At 36.4% G+C, this 21542-nt stretch overlaps 1 protein-coding gene across 7 annotated transcripts in view; it reads left to right on the forward strand.

Moving 5' to 3' along the window:
- The window catches only part of ocm (over compensating males), a 158999-nt gene that overhangs the window by 109713 nt on the left and 27744 nt on the right, over window positions 1–21542 (forward strand). For all 7 annotated transcript variants that reach the window (XM_067772736.1, XM_067772733.1, XM_067772735.1 and 4 more), the window contains exons 2-5: window positions 4065–6645; window positions 12069–12127; window positions 16064–16224; window positions 20149–21382. In XM_067772736.1, the coding sequence (XP_067628837.1) occupies window positions 4106–6645; window positions 12069–12127; window positions 16064–16224; window positions 20149–21382 (3994 nt within the window). In that variant the 5' untranslated portion in view covers window positions 4065–4105. The remainder of the gene's footprint in view (window positions 1–4064; window positions 6646–12068; window positions 12128–16063; window positions 16225–20148; window positions 21383–21542) is intronic.

Consider the following 21542-nt stretch of genomic DNA (forward strand, 5'->3'; position numbering starts at 1 on the left):
TTTTGGGGGAATAATGATCTCGCTTCTCATGGTAGACATTTTTTTTTTGTATTTTAAAGTTCGGATAAAGTTTCGTCAGTTTTTTTAGCTTGGAATCCAAGACAAAATAAAGTCGAGTCATTTAGGTATTTCACAGAACGGTATATTTGAAATAAATGTTATGCCTGTTGACATAAATACAGAAAACAAGTAATTTTCCCATTCGCGTGGATGCGATTTGCAAAAAGGTCGATACCGTCGTTTAAGGCTGCGTATCATTTCATAGCTCTTTTGTCTACATGTAGACTTAGAAAGCCAGTTACATAAATGTTTCTGAAATCAAAAATTCAATGTTGCCTTAATAAAGTTACTACGCCTCGATTTCTGCCTACCATAATGCCAGCATTATCTGTTCCTTAGCCCCTCGAATTTTTAACATCTAGCCGAAATTCATCAAATTTGTTCTTAAAATTGAATCTACGTCAAACTGTTTATCGAGATTTTCTAAAATTTTGAAAAAGAGCTATGTAAACAATTTCTGAAAGAAGCTGAAAAAAAGCTTAAAGCTAAATCGGAGCTTTTCAAGCTAAACGGAGAAAAAAAACCTAAATCTAGCTTGAAAAAAGCTAAAACGCAACACTGATTGTGAGTTCAGTGAATGTAGCTTACAAATCGTAAACGTCAAAAACTTCTACCGCATAAAGACGTTTGACATTTTTGAATTAAACTTATGTGTACCGATAATTTGAAATATTTTAAGCTCTAAACCAAGGAGAATCCATACCAGGTGGTGGAAAAGCGAATTCAACCAATTCGCCGTGCAATATGAATGTTAAGCCGATTCTCTTCTATGGCAGCTATTATCATTCCACGATAAAATACTTTTTTCCACCATTTGCTTGATTTTTTCTTAATATCATACAATCCAGACGACCCTAGTCCACACCACCCATTATAGCGCGGTACGTCTTTACGTTGTAGTAGTGTTTTATTGATGGCACATGGTTATATGACATTATAAACATGCATCCAAGTATTATATCGATTTCTTCGGAGTCTGTTTGAGGAATTTTTTGTTTGTTCGTTAGTGCATTGAGCGATGTACGAAGGCATGCTTCTTGAAAACAATTTGCGAAAATTTTGATAGGGTGTTGAGTGACGCGTAATACTTTCTGAGATATTGCATTCGCGATGGTTACTAACCGATTATTTTGGAATAAACGATACATCCGGTGTGCCTCAAAGAAACGTGGCTACAAGCTGCTCACATGTAGCGTTTCCGCGTGCAGGTTGATCGGGTATGACATCAATAGACTCCTCGTCACTCAACTGGCTATCCTCAGCATTACTGGGAGTATCGTCACTGTGAGTGGTTTTAGCTGACGAAGGACTATAAATACCATCACCACCGTCACTGAAATCAGTTCCTGATTCACTGGCCTCATCGTCTTCTTCTTGAAGAAGTGCACTTATTTCGTCGCAATATAAATTCGACATTATTGCAGTCTATAACGTAGCAAAAGGAAAAATATAACTGTATTAAACATTGTGTGTAACATACTGCTGGGACATATATGCCCAGATATAAAACCTTATTGGGACAAATACGTCCCAAAACTCATTTTCACTGAATATTTTTCACAAAACACCTATAAAAGTATGTATTTCCACTTACCAGTATAAGAATAATAATTTTCTATAGAAAATCAAAGGCACTTAGATATAAACGTAATATTTTATCAAAATTACGCGTAAATTTGATGCAATATTAGTCGATGCTCACAAACAACAGATAAAAACAAAACACGATTGAAACTGAATGTAGGTCGCCGAGCTTGAAAGAAACACACTGGAGGAAACGGCTGGCCTGTCAACCAACGCGCTCAGAACTCCCATGGGCTGTCTTGTTATGTCTCCACAACATCATCTACACAGTGAGGCGAAAGTTCTTCCCATAACAGTTTCTGCTGAATACCAAGAAACCTGTGCATCCCTACAGACATCAGGTTGATGACTTCCAAGAACTTAAGAAGTAATCTCTGTAAGCACTATGAAGAAATCCGGCAATTAAGAATTCAGGCGTATGAAAAAAATAAGAATTTTAAGGCCCTCAGAGGCATCCTAAAAAAGGCGTCGACTGCTATGTCAGGGATTGCACGGTTCTTGAAGACAAATACTATAAACTCGCAGTTGAAGAGAGCAATCTTCCGCGACGCACGCCACTCTAGCTAAACTTCGATATGGATACTATAATGGGTCAAATTCGTATTTATCATTTTAAGTTATATTGCCTTTCTATTTTGAAAATAATAAAACCGTGCTAGATCTCACAAAAAATGAAAAAATTGCCGATTTTCATGGAACTTTAAATTTAGAATTTGATTTCGGCCGAAGAGTTCAATGTACTGCTTAGGTGCAATCTTAGTTTATAGGTCGTAAAACGGAAGAATAAAGTTAATCCATTCTTAACAGCTGCCACTAAGCTGCCGATAGTGCATTTTTTGCCAATCGTTGGTTAACTTAAACAAAAGACAAAATCATCTCGAAATATTACAATTTAAAAAGCGTTTCCATCGATAATGTCCAAGCCAATATCTGAAAATTGAATCGTGTAAACGGGCGTGCGATAATTACGTACAAAAAAGTTGGTAGGCAACCAGCTTTTGAAGTCATTTAATTTTCTTTTCTGCGACTCTGCATTTGTTTAGATCCAAGGCGAATCTATACTAACGTACTGGCAAAGTAAATTCAACCAATTCGTCGTGCAGAAGAATGTCAAGTCAAAGGAAAATTCTCATTGATTTCGATAACTGGCATATTGTTGTTGGGATAACAACACCTGGTACTGAATTCGTCTTGGTTTGGCACTGACTGAAGTGTCAAAATTACCGGGGCTGCTGCCGTCGGAATCGACCTAGGGATGCAATAATTAGCGCAAAAGGAGCGGAATTTCAGATATGGGTTGGTTTCGTTGTAAATTCTTTTGGACAAATTTTGTATGAAACATGTAATGCATTTAATGGAACCTACTGAAAATTTTACAAAAGTCGTAGAATGGGGTATCCAAAGACGCGTAGTTGTACCAAGTTGTACCAAGTAAAGTTTTTCCATCCATTCAAAAGTTATCCGCGAAACAATTGATTTTGTTAAATGATTAGCGCAGCGTGCGTAAAGCTTAGCACCCTTCGAAATTGATCTATCTGCGCAGCTATGGCAGGTTGTCTGAAAAATTGTCAACTTACTATTCCAAAAACAAAATACAATTTTTCAAATTTAGAAAAATTAAAAAATAAAATAATTATCATTAGAAAAAAATTATTGTTCTGGCCTTGAGCTCGAATCGAACCTTGATTATCCGCGAAAAACAGTTCTACAGCTACTCCTACAGAAGATAGAACAAGCATTATGGTCAGGAGAGCGCAGCTGTGAGAGAATATCTGATATATATCTTACTTGTAAACTTTTCCAATGGTAGCTTTACGGAAAAATTTATCAGTAGAGAATGCATCGTTCCTTGGTGTCAGTGTTCATGAAGCCCAGTCTTCGTAAACTTTCCACTTTGCAGACACATTAGTATGTTTAATAAATTTACCATAGAATCAGGAAATTAATACTACGGAATTATGCAGTTTAGTACAAAGTAGGCAGTTGTCAATTTTGACCTACTTCTACTGTTAATTCCCAAAGAAACCACACAGTTGGGGGTGAGGGCAATTCGATTTGTCAAGAATTTTCTCAACCAAGCAAACCTCTTGTGATTGAATCATGGACAAGTATATAACCCGATTTGCCCGCGTTCAAACCATACAAACGATAGGATTTGAAGAACATGTGGAGAAAAAGAGAAAATTCGAAAATATCAGCCGCAAACGATTTGTAAAACATGTCTGATTGTTTAAGAATTACTTAATAAATCTTAGAACGTAAACTGTAATGTCACACCTCAATGTAGAATGAGCCACATGTTAAAAAATAGGTTTTTTAGTATATGTGTAAGGAGTATTATATATGTACATGTTTTTGAGCATAAATGTCCTTTCAAACACATATAGGTATTAATATATTTTTATATACTTCCATTTCAGTTTACTTTGAAGGATAAAAGTTACATCGCTACACTTTCGCAATGAGGTTGTCTAAACATCAGATAAAGATAATTCCACGTATTCGACGGAAATATAATGTATCTATCGAATTTTTAAAGTCAAATTTGCCAAACATAGAAAAGTTTCTGTGGTATGCTTTGAGTCCTCGTCTTGTCATTAAGCGAGTCGCTATACGCAAAGGTAGCAAACAGCGTGTTATCTTAAACTACTACCACTTGAGGAGAGTTTTATTCGATAAAGCGGAACGTAAGGTTATAAAAACGCGCAGGCGAAATGTACAACAATGGTCCCGACAGATGGTTTCATATTTGCGTAAAAAATATGGTATCAAAGAACGTATAGAAATAACCTCGTTTAATGATAATACAGATGCGAAAGACAAATCAGAGGAGAATACACCTATTTGTAGTAATTCGGCATCGGAAGATGTAAGCAAACAACTCAAAGAGCAATTGGAATTATTGCGTACTGGAAAGCGTACTGTACCACTCATAGAAAATGAGAATAAATCAGCGGAAAACAGTTTCAATGAAACTGAGTCGATTGATGGAGTATCGAGACAGAATAAGACAGAAGAGGAAATACCAACAACATCTAAATCAGTTAGTAACACCCAAAGCGCTAAAGGAAATGTGACTGTTACAAAAATGTGTGATATTACACCATCAGCAGTATTAGATAAGACTGAAAGTGCCGTACGGAAATCAATAGAAACGACCCCAGAAAAACAAATAATGGGTAGCGTTGAAACCCGATCAGAGCAGCCAAAACATAATTACAAAGCCGATAAAAACATATATGCTGATGGTGAGACTGTTGAATTACCTCCCATCGATAATAATAATAAAATTGTAACTGGTTCAAAAGCCATATCGTCTCGGTCGGAAATATCAAATAGTAGTGAAGCAACGAAGAAGACTCCAAGCAATAAAAGCAATTTCTTGGATATGCTTATGAATAAGGTACGTGGGGGTAAGAGCATATTGACTGAAATATCCGGTAATGTAAAAAGTGTTCACAAGCCTTCATCCGAAAGGGCTATAACCCCTGATAGGCATATAGATAAAACCCATGATAACGAACACCTCACCGATTCTGGTGAAGAATTTTTCGGTTTCGATGAGACTGAGCGTTTACCTGGTATGATGCTTACACCAATCGTACCATTTTCGGCGCAATCGAAAGGCGGGGCAAATGGTGCATTTATTAGTGAATCGTTAAATGAGTTTATGCGTGAAAATTCGCTGGAAAATAATAATTATGTAGCTGAAAGTACGACTGGGCGTAGACATCGACAGACTACATTGGACGGTCTGGTTACACCCGATTGTGTACCACCACGAATTGAAATGCCATTAGTACCAGAAAGTTTACAAAAATTGCGTACAGTTGCCGAGCGACGTCAATATTTGCAGAAATTTAATAAGAACCATAAATTGGCAATCATTAATAATGAAGCAGCCATTTGTCGTGAGTTACAAAGAAAAATGCGACATCGAAAGTCGAAAAGCGTATCACAGCAAGTATTACAAGCGCCAAATTCACAAATGCCATTCACACGTCAAGGCTGGAAAGCGGCATCATTTGTTACTACAGAATTCAATCATTACTATTATCAAACATTAAAAGTTAATGATGGCAACGAACAGGAGCTTGTACGTCTACCAGGTGTACGCGGTAACAATGACGAACGTAATAAGCAACCATACTTAAGCCGTGTACCAAAAAATGCTCTATCAAATCAATGTGATGCCGAAATTTGTGGTGATGCTTTAGTATGGCGTGACTTCAAACCTCTGAAAACGGAACCCGATAAGAAAAGACTAAATGAGTCACCGCTACCAACTGTGTTCAAACCTTGCCCACTATCTCATAAACCTTTTCAAAAGCCTTTGGACGATGAAACAGCGCCATTGTTGCTTGCAGGTGGCAGTATGGCAGTGGTGCGTATGCCAATTGTAGAATTGGAAGTTTTTCCAGCTCTTGGTAAACCTCTGCATGAAGTAGCTAAACGTTATTTAGAGTGCATACTACCACATGGTGATATTACACGTGAATGGGCGGAATTTAGTGTGTCTACACTGCAAAAATCTGCGGATTGTAATAAAAAGGAAAATTCATCAAATGCACCACCGAATGATAAAATAAATTCAACTTGCGCCCCAACAAATGAATCATATGCATTTCCAATTCCATATCTTAATGATCGTAGTCATATCTTGGTACGTCGCGTTGTTGATCGTTCAGAAAAACTTGACGAAACGTTCGAGACGGCGACGACATCGCCCACAGCTGATTTTTCCTTTCGTAAAGACATCAATGAGAACGATAATGTGTTAGTGGAATGTGCAGATGTGCTTGGTGAGATAATAAATAGTGTCGCTATCAGTTGCAGCGAGAACTCATTCATTAAGGTAGATCCAGATGGTCTGCAGAACGAAAGTGATTATGCTGAGACTAAAAATGAAAAAGTTCTTAAAGATGAAAAAAGTAAAATAACAGGCGACGACGCGAAATTGGGCAGTCAAGCTACGGCGAATAAAAAGCAGAATCGTCTTCTGTAAGTAAAAATAAAATAAAATATGAATGATATATGTATAAATCATTGTGTACAAAACATGTGTGATATCTTATCCGTCAACTGCCTGGCAGGATGTTGAAGATCGCAACTTTTTAGCGTTTTGGCAGCGTTTTGACAGGATGTTCAATACGGGTCGGCTATCTTCAGCGGGTGATAGAAAGAGTTTATTAGTTTGACGTCTATGTTGAAGATATAGCATTTTCAGGTCAAATGAAACTTTTTTCATTTTAAATGAAACTTTTTTCATTTCAAATGAAACTTTTTTCAAGTCAAATGAAACTTTTTTCATTTCAAATGAATCTTTTTTCATTTCAAATTAACCTTTTTTCATTTTAAATGAAACTTTTTTCTTTTTAAATGAAACTTTTTTCAAGTCAAATGAAACCATACTACTAAGGTAATTGTCAATATATTTATATCGTGCTTTATAACGCTATTTATCAAATTTTTCTTTAATAAAACTATTTCTAATTAGCCACATTGAAGGCAAAATTTTTGCTTAAATTTTCTTTGTGAATTTAAGCTGGAGTTAAGGTCGGCTTAGTTTAACCTTGCCGTTTGATCGTTTCAATTTTTTAATAGATAAAGTAGCAGGGTTATACGCTAGGCAACTTATATACTACAGTTTAACCACCCACTGAAAATAAGCACCTATATTTTTTACTTGTATCTACTCCTCTTATATATAAAGCACATTCTTCTTCTACATATACTTCGTTAATAACGTAGGAATAAAGCAACGTAGAGAACAAAGAGAAGGAACCAAAGTGCATGATGTGAGCTTATTACCTATTCACTGTGTGACACCAACTAACACATCGGTTGAATCCTCTGTATTACGCTTTTCTCTTTGACCAACGTCTTACCAAACAACATAGAACGATAGCAAGGTATTGAGAGAAACATTACTTTTACCAACTATATAGTAGAGCATGTGGACTGTGGAGATATCTTTTTTAACTATGCTGAAAAACATAACCGTAAAAAGTGATCTTTTCTACTCTATGGCGCGGTTACATTGCACTTCACTCGTTTGGGCCTTTGAAAACATATATATTTGTTTTTATTCCATTATTTTTCATTGTATATTGTATTTAAATGTAATACTTAGAATATATATATTAGAATGGTTCGATTTATTAACCGATATCGCGCCATCGATTTTTCGATAGGATTTGGGGTCAGGAAAAAAAGTTTCACTACGCATACCCAAAAAAATAATTTTCGAGCCTGCGAGATTTCATTTTTTTTTTTACTTTTTTTGACTTTGATTTTTAAGGGTTTTTTCATGACCTACTAAAAAAATTTTCATATGATACCCTGTCCGACCCAAAAACATCTGCTAAAAACGTTGATATACATGAAAATTATACAATCAAATGAAAATTTTATAGTGTTCATAGTGTTTAATGTGACAAAGTGTACTACAAATCGATGGTACCGATTTTCTATGTAATTAATGGTGTAATTTTTGTAAATTTTATTTATTTTTCATTTGTAATTTTGTCAACCGCCACATCTAAAAATATTACGACTCTGCTGATGCCAAGGTAATTTGGCGAAACGTTGGGCCGTAAGGTGGAATAAACTTTGTTTTTATTCGCACTACAACGAAATAGATCAGAATAGTTTAAAGGAAACTTAATCTCCGAAATTTTTTTTTAGTAGGTCATGAAAAAACCCTTAAAAATCAAAGTAAAAAAAAAAAAAAAAATTAAATCTCGCAGGCTCGAATATTATTTTTTTGTGTATGCGTAGTGACTTTTTTCCTGACCCCAAATCCCCTCGAAAAATCGATGGCGCGATATCAGTTAATAAATCGAACCATTCTAATATATATATTCTAAGTATTACATTTAAATACAATATACAATGAAAAATAATGGAATAAAAACAAATATATATGTTCTCAAAGGCCCAAACGAGTGAAGTGCAATGTAACCGCGCCATAGAGTAGAAAAGATCACTTTTTACGGTTATGTTTTTCAGCATAGCTAAAAAAGATCTCTCCACAGTCCACATGCTCTACTATATAGTTGGTAAAAGTAATGTTTCTCTCAATACCTTGCTATCGTTCTATGTTGTTTGGTAAGACGTTGGTCAAAGAGAAAAGCATGATACAGAGGATTCAACCGATGTGTTAGTTGGTGTCAGACAGTGAATAGGAAATACGCTTACATCATGCTCTTTGGTTCCTTCTCTTTGTTCTCTACGTTGCTTTATTCCTGCGTTATTAACGAAGTATATGTAGAAGAAGAATGTGCTTTATATATAAGAGGAGTAGATACAAGTAAAAAATATAGGTGCTTGTTTTCAGTGTGTGGTTAAACTGTAGTATATAAGTTGCCTAGCGTATAACCTTGCTACTTTATCTATTAAAAAATTGAAATGATCAAACGGCAAGGTTAAACTAAGCCGACCTTAACTGCAGCTTAAATTCACAAAGAAAATTTAAGCAAAAATTTTGCCTTCAATGTGGCTAATTAGAAATAGTTTTATTAAAGAAAAATTTGATAAATAGTGTTATAAAGTACGATATAAATATATTGACAATTACCTTAGTAGTATGGTTTCATTTGACTTGAAAAAAGTTTCATTTGAAATGAAAAAAGTTTCATTTAAAAAGAAGAAAGCTTCATTTAAAATGAAAAAAGTTTCATTTAAAACGAAAAAAAGGTTGATTTGAAATGAAAAAAGTTTCATTTGAAATGAAAAAAGTTTCATTTGAAATGAAAAAATTTTCATTTGACTTGAAAAAGTTTCATTTGAAATGAAAAAAGTTTCATTTAAAATGAAAAAAGTTTCATTTGACCTGAAAATGCTATATCACACTTGTCCTATCCAAAGTGATTTAAACCATCGTTTACTCGAAGGCCGGGTTTTCAGTGGAAGTTTAAATGATTAGACTTTCTGCGCGGGTCTAAGCTGCAGTTAAAGCTGAGCTCAGTTTAACCTTCTGGCTTTGGTGGTTTACATAAAATTTCACTGCTCTCAGTTTAAGCGCCCGCAGTGGCAGGACTAAACTCTAGTTAACTTTAACTCGCGCTGAAAAACCAGGTCTAAATCCGTGCGCACATACAAGGTTATTATCCTGTGGATAAGGGGGCTTAGAACTTACCCGCGGTAGGAAAGGTGGCCGCCGTCGTGTAGTAGTAGCGTGCTCTGGCTACCACACCAAAGATTCTGGATTGAAGCCCCGGGCAAAGCAACATCGAAAATTTAGAAAGAAGTTTTTTCATTTAGAAAAAAGTATTTCTAAGCGGGGTCGCCCCTCGGTGATGATTTGGCAAACACTCCGAGTGTATATCTGCCATGAAAAGTTTCTCTGTGAAAATTCCTCTGCCTTGCAGATGCCGTTCGGAGTCGGCATAAAACAGGTAGGTCCCGTCCCGCCAATTTGTGGGAAAAATTAAAAAGGACACAAAACATATTGGAAGAGAAGATCAGCCTAAAATCTCTTCGTAGTTTATCGCGCCTTGTATTTATTTATTTTAGGTATGCGACTTTTTTTTCGGTAGCATTCTTCACCGTACCAGTTGCTTTTTCTCGCTCAGCGGTAACCAATTTTTTTCCTCGGCGGCGGTACGAAGTGCTTTAGCGATATGCTCCCACGGTTTCTGCATTATGTCGGGTTGAGTTGTGCTCTTAGAGAGCAAGTGTGATCGTCGAGTTGCGAAATCATTGAGTATCTGTTGCGCTTGCAGCCTTTCGGCGTCTAGCTTTCCTTGTGTTTTTTGCTTCTTGTTTGCGTGTATTTCGATCGGGGGACAGCTTTGTACCTTGATGTATATTGTTATGCATGTACTTACCTCGTGCCGGATATGATCATGTTTCGAGCACCCGCGAAGTCGATCAGCCTCAGCGGGTTAGGGGGCTTAGAATATACCCGCCGAAGGTATGCCTGTTGTCGCTACAACAACAACATCAGCCTCAGTTTCCATTAGGCGAGGTTTCATTGTGGATGCTGAACTTTCCGACCTGACCCCAACTTTTTTGTCCACCCTGCCTGAGGCGTTGACGTCAGTACTTGGCTACAACACCGAAATTGGGCTTTTTTCAAAACCACTCCAGTATATGCCACATTTATTGATAGTTTTCTTGCCACTCTTTGTCCATCGCATTTCAGACGTCAGCTTTTCCCTCCACGAGGACATCAACCAGCCGGGTATCTGCACCAATCCCATTAAGGAAACGGACATTCCAGGTTCATGTCCTCAAATCATAGTCCTGTAAACGTTTGCAGAGGTCGTCATCAGTAAAGGGTTGTCTTTTTATCCGATGCCCTTTGTTGGTTTTCATAGGAGTGTGGCTTGACGTGCCGGTTCCCAAGCCCGGCACACAACCCGCTCAGCACTACCAAGCTGAAATATCTTAATAATTTAGTAAGAAAGCACAAATAATTGGATTTTTTTACCGTAAGACTTTGAAACACATTTTTTTTAAGTGGGCGTAATTGCCAACCCATTTTGTTAGTTAGAAAAAAGTGTATATATATTAGCAAGGAAAACTCCATGCCAAATTTCAACATGATATCATCAACGGCTTTTGATTTACGACTTGCAGAACTTGAGAAATTTCTTATTCTGACTGTGGGCGGCGCCACGACTATTTTATATTGATTTACGGCTTGCAAAAGATTTAAACTTTCTTCTTATAAACGTGGGCGATGCCGCACACATTTTTCAAACTGTTTCTAAACTTATTCTTTTCGGCATGAAGGCAACCCACTAAAGTTTCATCAATTGAGATAAACCCTACATTTAACTGTACCTTATAATCTCCCAAAAACATTTAGATTACTTGACTTCCCAAGACATTGGCAATTATTTCTCCCTCTGTCTCACAAATAGCTTCCTAGGTTTCTGTCCATTATTTTCAAAAGATTCTCTCACGTCAGTATGAATTACCTTGTCCCATTTCAGCGTCCCTAAAATTTCCTATCGAAATTGTTACTATCATACAAAAATACTGTCTTTCTCGACTTCCATTCCCATTGAAATAGTTTCTAAATGTCTTTCGCTTTGGTGGAACAGTTCTTTTTGAAAGGTGATAAGAATTCGGAGCAACGGCGATGTCTTCGTAAAGTTCATACGATAAAAAAAATTATCTTTTAGATAAACTTAAGTCATGAAATTTTAGTCTCAGAACAGTGTAACGTTGTTTGCAAAACTGAGCTAAATGTATGTATTTATTAAACATTGCAAATCTAATTAAATTACGTTTAATAGGTGGGAAGTTCCAAAGGCTATTTTAACTACCTTCCTCATCAATTCAAATTAGGATAGTTCGATATACTTTGAAGCCCCTGGGCAGCCTTCCGATACTTAAAATGATGCCCGTCATTCTTAATGAACCGAAATTTTCTCTTTATTGAATAACTGTAATTTCTTTTTCGTACACAGATTAGAGCTACGTCGCCTAAATGCAACAATAATTGATGCGGCTGTAAAAGCGGAAAAAGGTAAAGTATTTGAACTCGTTCAGTGAAAAGAAGGTCCAATGATTAATGCACGTGGAAACTGTCAATTTAAAACTACCTGTCTGAAAAATACTAGGAAAATCATTATGATCACTGAACTCTATAAAAAAAAGTGAAGGTTTTAGTACCAAATTGTTACATTTTTAAGCTAAGTATCCACATCTATAGAAAAAGTTCAAGAAAAAATTGTGTGCCCTTTCTCTTGCATGGGTCTGGGAGTGCCTGACCTCGCTTGCAATTGCATCGAATTATTTTACAATTAAGATTATCTGGGTCCCGGGCCATAGTGATATCACGGGTAACTGTCAAGCGGATTTCTTAGCCCGCATCGGTGCAACTGAACCGGATGAAGATGGCTGTAGGGATTTCGTGATCCCGCTGGCCACTGTGGTTTGCTCCTCCATAGCTGGGCCTCGAGTCAGCTCAGCAAACGTTGGGCGGACACCACGTCTTGCAGGGTAGCAAGATCTTTCTGGCCGAAAGTGGATGGCAGGTCTGCCGAAATAATTGGGTTCACTAAGGCTCACTTATAAATGGTCATTGGGGTTTTGACAGAGCACTGTCCCATGGGTATCCATGCGGTACGTCTCAATATACTGGAAACTCCATCATGCTGCAGCTGTATGGAGGATGATGACCAAATCACTTTATGCTTGATTGCCCAGCTTTTGCCAGAACTAGGCGAAAGTACTTCGGTCGCGACTCACTTGGATCTCCCGAGGATTTATAGAAAGTTGAGATGGGTATCATTCGGAGCTTTATCGTTGCTACACAACGATCCTCTAAGTAACTAGATCTAAGTCACCGTTATTTGTGGTGTATGTGGTATCAAAATGGACCTTCGTGTTAGCGAAGTGAGCTATCCTTATCAGGGCAGCTACCACCTAACCTAACCTAACCTTCTCTTGCATGAATTGTGTATTTCCTTTATCTTCCAGCACACTCAATGTCAATAAAAAACACTTCTGCTCAAATAGAATTGCAAAACCCATTCAAAAAAATCAACGGCTCTCCTGTGCACTTTTTCTAGAAAATCTTTAGAAAAAGGTAGTAGAAAGCGTTTTCTTGGCCGGTGGATACCATTTGGCAAACGGAACATTTCTTGAGGATCTCTTGAGCGTTTTTGTATCAACTTTTCACTTTAATATTATATAATCACCCTTATCGCAAAGTACACACGGAAAAGTGTTCGCCTTCACTTTTTTTGTTCGGGTGAACTTCAAAACAGCTGATGCTCTATTGTGAATTAGCAGTGAACAAATAATTTACTTGCAACTGTGTAAGTTTTGTAACCAAGTACATATTTCTTTAAAATACAGCAAAAATAGAGATTAAAAATGCATAAAAAATGTTTAGTATTGCACTTAGGTTGGTATTGATTGAGCGCGAGGAGAATATAAATGTGAAAGCGAGTCGGAGGCAATTAAGGGACAGTTCTAACACTTTGGAGCTAAGTGATTCACTGTAAGTTAAAAATTACTATTTTCAGCACTTTTGAATAAAAAGTTAATTTTTTTCAATTAGTTTTCGGCAATATTACATGCTAAGCATTCAAATATTTGCTAGATATTCTTACCAACTCCTTGCCACCATTGAAGCAAAAATTTGGAGTTCCACCAAAAGTCTTCGTTTTTTCGCAGAGGGAGGAAATGAAAAAGGCGTTGGAAAGGTCCATGAGGTGGGTCTTAGCCAATATTGTTTCAGTAAGGTACTTTCAGAGGTTCTGAACATTTTGGAACCGTTGCTTTGTCCACAATGGATAACTTGACCGACTTTAGAAGAGCAACGTCAAACTGCACACGATTTTTATACAAAGTTCGGAATACCAGGAGTTGTAAGAGTTGGACCCGGCTCCTGTCCCCTTCGCATTAATTGGATTTTTGGACGCCTTCTTTCGTACATATCTTTTTTGGTCATTCCATAACTAGAAAAAGATACTTTTTCATAAAAAATTGAATTTACTTACTTAGCAATAAGAGAATTTTACTTTTTTCCACTCAGCTTCACTCTTAACCAGGGATATTTAAACATAAAGTAAGTTGCTTGGAAAAGTCCGGCACTTTTCCCCGATCATCTTGTCAAGCAGCATTTCCGATTGTGCATTATTTATTGATGTACTCCTAATAATAAAAGTACATGTAATTATAAGAATATCAAATTTCTAAACAAAAAATTACTTATATTTTGTTTTTCTCTCGTTCGTCTGTAAAATATATGTAAGTGAATAAATTTGTGTTTCCCCGCTTTTCATTTCGCCCGAACAAAGAGTTGCCAATAAGGCGAAATCTTTATCGAACACAAAAAATTATTTCGCCACCCTCTGCGATAGGGTGAACAAAAAAGGAGAATATTTTCGGGTGAAAAAAAAACTCGCGATAAGGGTGAATGCTTAATGTCAAAATTACTGCCTGCAACTGGCCACGGTGAGTTGGGATCAAAGGCGACATTACTGACTCGAAGTCGATAAAGAAAATAGATGAGTTGCGTCCAAAAATGGAAACTTCTTTGAGAAATTCGTGTTTTAAACATTTAAAGTTGAACTGTTGAATAGTAACTAACTAATATTCAGTACAGCAAAATGTGCACTTTTCGCGAACAGACTTTTCGTGAATAGCTACTTATTTATGTATCTGATATCTGCGTTTCTCTTCTAGTTATATGCGTGTGTATGCGTGAGTGAGAACTGCTGTTCTTAGCTGCAGACTACATATATGTATGTGAAATATTCTCTTTGCAGTTAGCTTAGCAGTTTACATGCATGTGTGGCAGCTTGCTTTGATGTTTATCAACGAATTCGACAAGCACTTTCTCATGACGGTATTATCAAAAATTTTGGAATATAAAGTTATTGCATGCGCGAACTTCGATGGAAAGCAGCGGAGCGTAAAAAAATTCTAGTAGGTCACTTTCACCACACCAAAAAATTTAACACAATTTTTAACATAATTTAAGCACAGAAATACACTGATTGGAGTTTTAGTGAGTAAAAGTTAAAATTCTGAACACATTAGCTGAAAAAAAGTGTACAAATAATTATTAAATAACAAATACAGACAGTGGTAGTTTAACAAATTCTGCTGTGGTAAGTGGTGAATGTGACCTACTAGAATTTTGTGAAGCTTGCCTCACACGATTTTTCGTCTATGCAATGTCTCTATATTATATCGTTTCTGGTATTATCAAGCCCAATATCTAGCTTTTTCGGTGGATATTTCTCAAGCAATTTGGTTTACAATTTGGGGAATGTTGAGAAAAAGTATACCCTAAAGTCAGTAGTATGTGGCAGGGCTTCCAATGACAAGCCAAAGTTAAATGGGCTTATAAAGTGGGGGTTCCCCCTGCTACAAAGGGTATAAGATTTATCATGCCTTGTGGCAGACCTGCAGAACTACATAGTTATATGGGAAAATACACCGTACTACAGTATGAGTCACTTAAAATTATTTTGAAAAACAAAGCAAAAAACTAGCATAACGCTTAACATTTTTTGTAGCCACGAATTCTGTTTAAGAGATATTAGATTAATAATTTGCGTGGCCATTAAACTGGGCCCAGTCTTTCAGTTAAGCCGTTTTACGCATATAGGGAATATTGCACCTTGACAGTTTCTTGCACACAACTCCTTAATCAATCTGATATTCGTTTCTTATGGCTTTTTCTTTTCTGGAAAAAATGTTACCTCCTTGTTGCACTTTTAAATTGTAACTATTGAACAAGGTCAGCAAGCGCTTTTCAAAATGGCAGTACTTGTAGGTAATAATACTCCTTTTCTTAGTCCATGGGAAATATTAAGTGAAATTGACATGCAAACTTACGCGAGATCTTAGAAAACGCAACAGGGCGTCATTATTTTCAGAAAAGAAAAGGTCGTTAGTTTATTTGACCTTTTTTATTTACGTATTTATTTGCGAATTCTAGGAACGAAACCATGTACAAAGGAATTCTGTGCGCTTGGTTGTGTATGCCAAAGTCTTGCAGCTGATTATCCTTTACGCCAACACTGTGGTAAATCGAAATGCGTCATTGAATGTACGTGCAAAGGGACAAATCAGTCGCGTATTATGCGCCTAGAAACCGATGTAGGTTATATAGACAAACATACGCATACACTTTGCGAAATTGAATAACAAGCCCAAAAATTCCTTTAAGTTTGTTGTACCAATATATATAAAAAATAAGGGAGTTCAGAGTTTTGTGCATGTGTAGAGGAAACGTATCCTGAAGCAAATAAAACTGTAGCATATTTTCCAACATAGAATAGAAATTCAGCAGTTCTCAATACAGAACAAAATGTGCAAAGAAAAAATTGAAAATGAAAAAAGTTGTTAATGGTCCGTAGCTTCTCTTTGGTATGGCAACGTTTGCAGTATCAAATGCACAAAACTTTGAACAGACTTAAATCATAAGTTTGAAATGCAATTATGCTAGACTATTTGCACAAAATCCTGAACTCCCTTAATTATTAATTAGCTTAAAATAAAAAAATAGTAACAATGTAGCATGTACATTAGAGTGGTCTTAAAAATTTCTTTTCCGCAAAAAAAAACTGTACCGACCCGACATATTATTCCTTTGCATATAATTAATAAGTATCACAACTCTTAGGCAGATTACACCAGCTTAAGACGTGGCACATTCCCATTCACAATGCCCAAAACCATTTTTTTCAATTTTCAAGAATAATACCCGACAAAATCCTATTATTGTAATTATGCTGTTTTACTTATAGTTTTTTCAATCAAGCATTTTCCAACGTTTCGGGAGACTAATTGACGTATCAAGTCAAAATTCAGTACACATATATCTCCCACATTGGTTAAGAACCACGCCCTTTTTATAAACCTTTTTCTTTTTCAATAAAACATCATAGACCATGTAAAGGGCATTATCTTTGTGAAAAATATTTTTATATCAATCGTATTTCGATCATTCATTATTCTGCGTTTCGATATCCATTACTGGAAGAAGAATTAAACTATTGTGAAGAATGTCTATATGCTTTTTTTATTAATATGAACATTTCTTATAAAATCGGCCAAGATCATTTAATAAACACCCCCCTTTTGACAACACTTAGTGTCAAAAACTGAAACTAAACCGGTCTTCGGAATCATTTACAACAGGTAATTCTCAAAAACAAGAATTCCTATTTTAAATCCAGACTCATTATGCCATTTGGATAGGTAAATTTTCAAAAAATTGGTGGGACTAAAAAATCTTTCGAAAAACGAAATTCCTTTTTTGGTTCACGAAATCTTGCACTCAAGTGGACCGACACTAGCCATCTTGGCCTAATCTGAATTAGGAAATATTTTAAAAGTGGTATAGCGTTTAGCGTTGCTGAACAAGGTAAACAAGTCGATTTCGCGGATAACTGTTTCCACCAACGTCCTTATATTTATTGGCTAAAGTAATATACACGTTGAAAATCTCTATGTTATCAGAACAATTTGTTATTTTACTATTTATTATAAAAATTTACTTAAGACCAGTGGTCACCAAAATTGAAACTGTGGCTGTGTTAGTAAGACTTAAATCATCGTAGTGGTAGTGGTTAAGTTGTTGAGGTAGGACGAAATGCGCTCATGTCTGTTAACACTCAAAAAATAATTCGAAAAATATGCACATACAAATACTATTTTATTGCTTGAGTCTAACTAAAACTTTAAACAAAATAAATTGTTAACATTAAACTATGAAAACAATCTGCGCATGAACGCCTGTTTGCAAAATATCTTTTCGGAAATGCGCAAATAAATAATAGCCTCCTCTGATGTTGCTACTCTGATTGTTCAGCGACGACTAAACGACAGAGTATAATAATTGCCATCATCCCGTCGCAAGGATTCTGAGCTAGATAAATTATTTTGCATGTAAATGCAACAACAACGATTTGAACCAGATAAATTCAGATAGAAGTCCGGTTCAATTTGTGAGCAATTTTAATTTCTTGTCTTTAGTTTGGTCACGCTGCCTATAATAAACCAATTTTTTCAAAAATTGATGTCGCCGATTGGCTTTTAGCTGTATGTGTTAAATGAAACACAACGGCAACATCACAACTCATTTGTACAAAAATATAACGACCCCTGTTTCTCCAGTCTCCCAATGAATCTGAGCATTCCCGGGAGAATTGAGCTTGATACGGAGCTAGAAAATTCACTGGATGATTGCTAATATGTGTGAATTGAGCGCGAATAATTATTTCACTAGTTTACGACCAGAAGGAGCGACTGGCGCGTTGTTGTTGTTGTTGTTGTAGCGATAAGGTTGCTCCCCGAAGGCTTTGGGGAGTGTTATCGATGTGATGGTCCTTTGCCGGATACAGATCCGGTACGCTCCGGTACCACAGCACCATTAAGGTGCTGGCCCGACCATCTCGGGAACGTCTTGTGATTTAAAGTTTATTATTTGAATAAATGTAAGAAATACCTATGGAAATAACGGAACCCCAGCGAGTAAGGGGGCTTAGAATATACCCGCGGTAGGTATGCCTATCGTAAGAGGCGACTAAAGTACCAAATTGATTCAAGGGGTTGTGTAGCGCAACCCTCTCAAGGGGTTGCCAGCGCAATATATAGCTTCTCCAATCCAATTTTCATTCACAGCCGAGGCTGTGGCGACCCCGAGCTCCTCATGGATCTAGGGGCCTAGAAGGTTTCATGTAGTCATACCAAATCGTTCCCGAGATGGTCTGTCTAGTACCTTTATGGTGCTTGCTACCGAAACGTACCGGATCTGCATCCGGCAAAAGATCATCGACATCGACACGCCCCAAGGCCTTCAGGGAGTGTCATTATTGCTACAACAACAACAACATGGAAATAACGAACGAGTTTTATAGACACTTGTGGGACCTGCCACCCGAAGCACCTCTTTTATCTTTAGATACGAATATACATATGCAGATCTTGAAGAGGAGAAAAATATAGTTGAGCAAAAATTTATTTCATATTTCTAAAACGAAAAAAAAAGATTTTCAACTCCCACTTATTTCTCGAAAGTTGGATCAAAAAGAGAAATAAATGCTGTTAAGAATTAACCTGATGCAAATGAGTGTTTTTTTTTTAAATTAATGGAGAACCATGATACAGGGCCCGCGTGTTAAATCGTATCGAAATCAAGTTTTGTACTCAAACATTAAATCAAAATAGCTTTGAAATCGTGAGTCCGAAAACTACATATGTGAACTAGAGGCTTCGCGTACTAGTTAGATTTATAATTTATCATAATTTGTATAAATAGTTTGGCAGGTTCATATTTAAAAATTGGGTGAAGAATTGATTCCGATACGAATCGTTACACACGATACCGGCCCAGATTTAACAAACATGGTAGAAAAACAAGAAAGGTTGTTTAAGTTCAGGTGTAAACGAACATCATTTACTCAGCTAGAGATCTATAGTATAGTTCATTTAGTTCTTTATGGCCCTAAGTATTTTCGAAACTTTCTTCACAGCAGTTCAATTCTTCGTCTTATTGGTCAAAAGAGGTTGTCACAACCATTTCAAATGTTTTAAGTTACGTCAATCGGTCTTCGAGTTCTGGCTGCAGAAACGGTAACCAATGCAAGATTAAATAAGAGCCGGTGCCACACCCATTAAAAAAAATTTACATTCATTTAATTTTTGTAAATACGCCTAAGAAGAGAAATAGCATATTAACACCTTTTGATAAGGTTTTGTGGAGCATGACTCCCGAAAATTACAAAAGACCCGATTATGGGCATGGAAATGTCCCATACCTTAACCTGAAGTTATCTACCCAAGAGTTTGGAAATTAATTACCTACATACAAAGGAATAATATGGCTACAGCTTTTTCATTAACTAAAATTTTTTTCATACAAAATATGTCCAGTCTAATATGCCAAAATTATATATTTTTAAATTGTTATCTGAAAAAAGTAGCAATCCATTAATGGTATTTCGCAGAATGTATGCATTCTTAATAGTTATCATATTTAAATCATATTGTATATGTTCGTTTATTATAAATAATTAGGGTCGTTCAATTACCACGGAAGATGCATTTATGCTACGTAGACAAGCTACAGCACGGCTGGCACGTATGGAGAAAGAGTTTACATCTACAATCGTTTTGACAGAAAATGAAACTTTACTCATCAACGAATCACAATATGATAAGAAGCGTCGTTGCACGAAAGCACCAAAACGTTACGAAGACCGTGGTGATACCGACGATGACTTTGCAGGTCGATCCACAGCTAGTATCTCACCACAGAAAACGCAAAATACTGCAGTTGTTGCTATTGAAACTGCCACACCAACGGATACCGCATTAAACTCTGGGTTTTCAGAAACAACTACAGAACTACGTGAACCCATATATGTTATGGATAAAGTTTTGGAAAAACTAAAACATTCTACTGTCCCATTAGTTCGTTTCGAAGGCGTTCAAAATATGGCTGTTTGGTGTATGGTACATGAATTATATAAATGTTATTGTGGTGGTCGTGCAATCGAAGGTAAACCGCTCATTATCGAAAAGGACAATAATACAACTTCAAGCGATCAATCAAATAACTTAGTTAGCACTAAAACTGCATCTATTGAGAGAGAATTTGTAATTCCCTCAACTAAAGCACGATACTCGTTTGATAAAGTGGAAGCAGAAATTGATATAGCAGATGAAGACGAGGATGATGATAATAGTGACGAAGAAAGAGGCAAAGAAGAAACTCGAGGGAAATATGCAAATGTTAAAAAACGGAAAAGTACTGATCACAAATCTCATGGTGGTGCTTTGATATATGCCAGCACAGATGATGAAAAAAGTGAGAGTGACGATGATGAAGATCATAATAATGATGACTTAACAGATTCAGATTATGATGGTGAACGTTACCTGCCAAAGAGGCCGAAAATTACTAATGCTGAACGTCAAGAAACGCGTGGTCGTCCATCTGAGATGACTTTTATAAATAAGTATTTTAAGGCAAATCCGAATGGTTGCCGCAGAATAGTTGCGGTTCCACGTAAAACTTATCTGCGACTTAACCGCAAACGGCGTAAACAAATTCACGAATATATTGCTAAGCATGAAAACAAACAAAGCATGTTGTTGTTAAATGAACACATTTTACGCTCAGTTTATTATCACAAAAACGAGTTGGAAAAACAACGGAAAGAAGAGGCACAGGATTCATTGTTGTCACGAAATAAACGGAAATTAAGAGACGCAGAAAACTCCGAAGTAGAGAACGTGTCAAAGAAAGGTATTATTTAAAATCGTAATGTCCTTAAACAAATTATCTATTCGTAGCTATAAATTAGATATTAATGCATATATCGTTAGCTCAATTCCCAAAGACTCTAACCAACAGATTTTTCGAAACTGCATTTTTCCCAGATTTTGGAATAATAAGTATATTAAAG

This window comes from Eurosta solidaginis, chromosome 3, assembly GCF_040869045.1.
Source record: "Eurosta solidaginis isolate ZX-2024a chromosome 3, ASM4086904v1, whole genome shotgun sequence".
NCBI classification, from domain to species: Eukaryota; Metazoa; Arthropoda; class Insecta; order Diptera; family Tephritidae; genus Eurosta; species Eurosta solidaginis.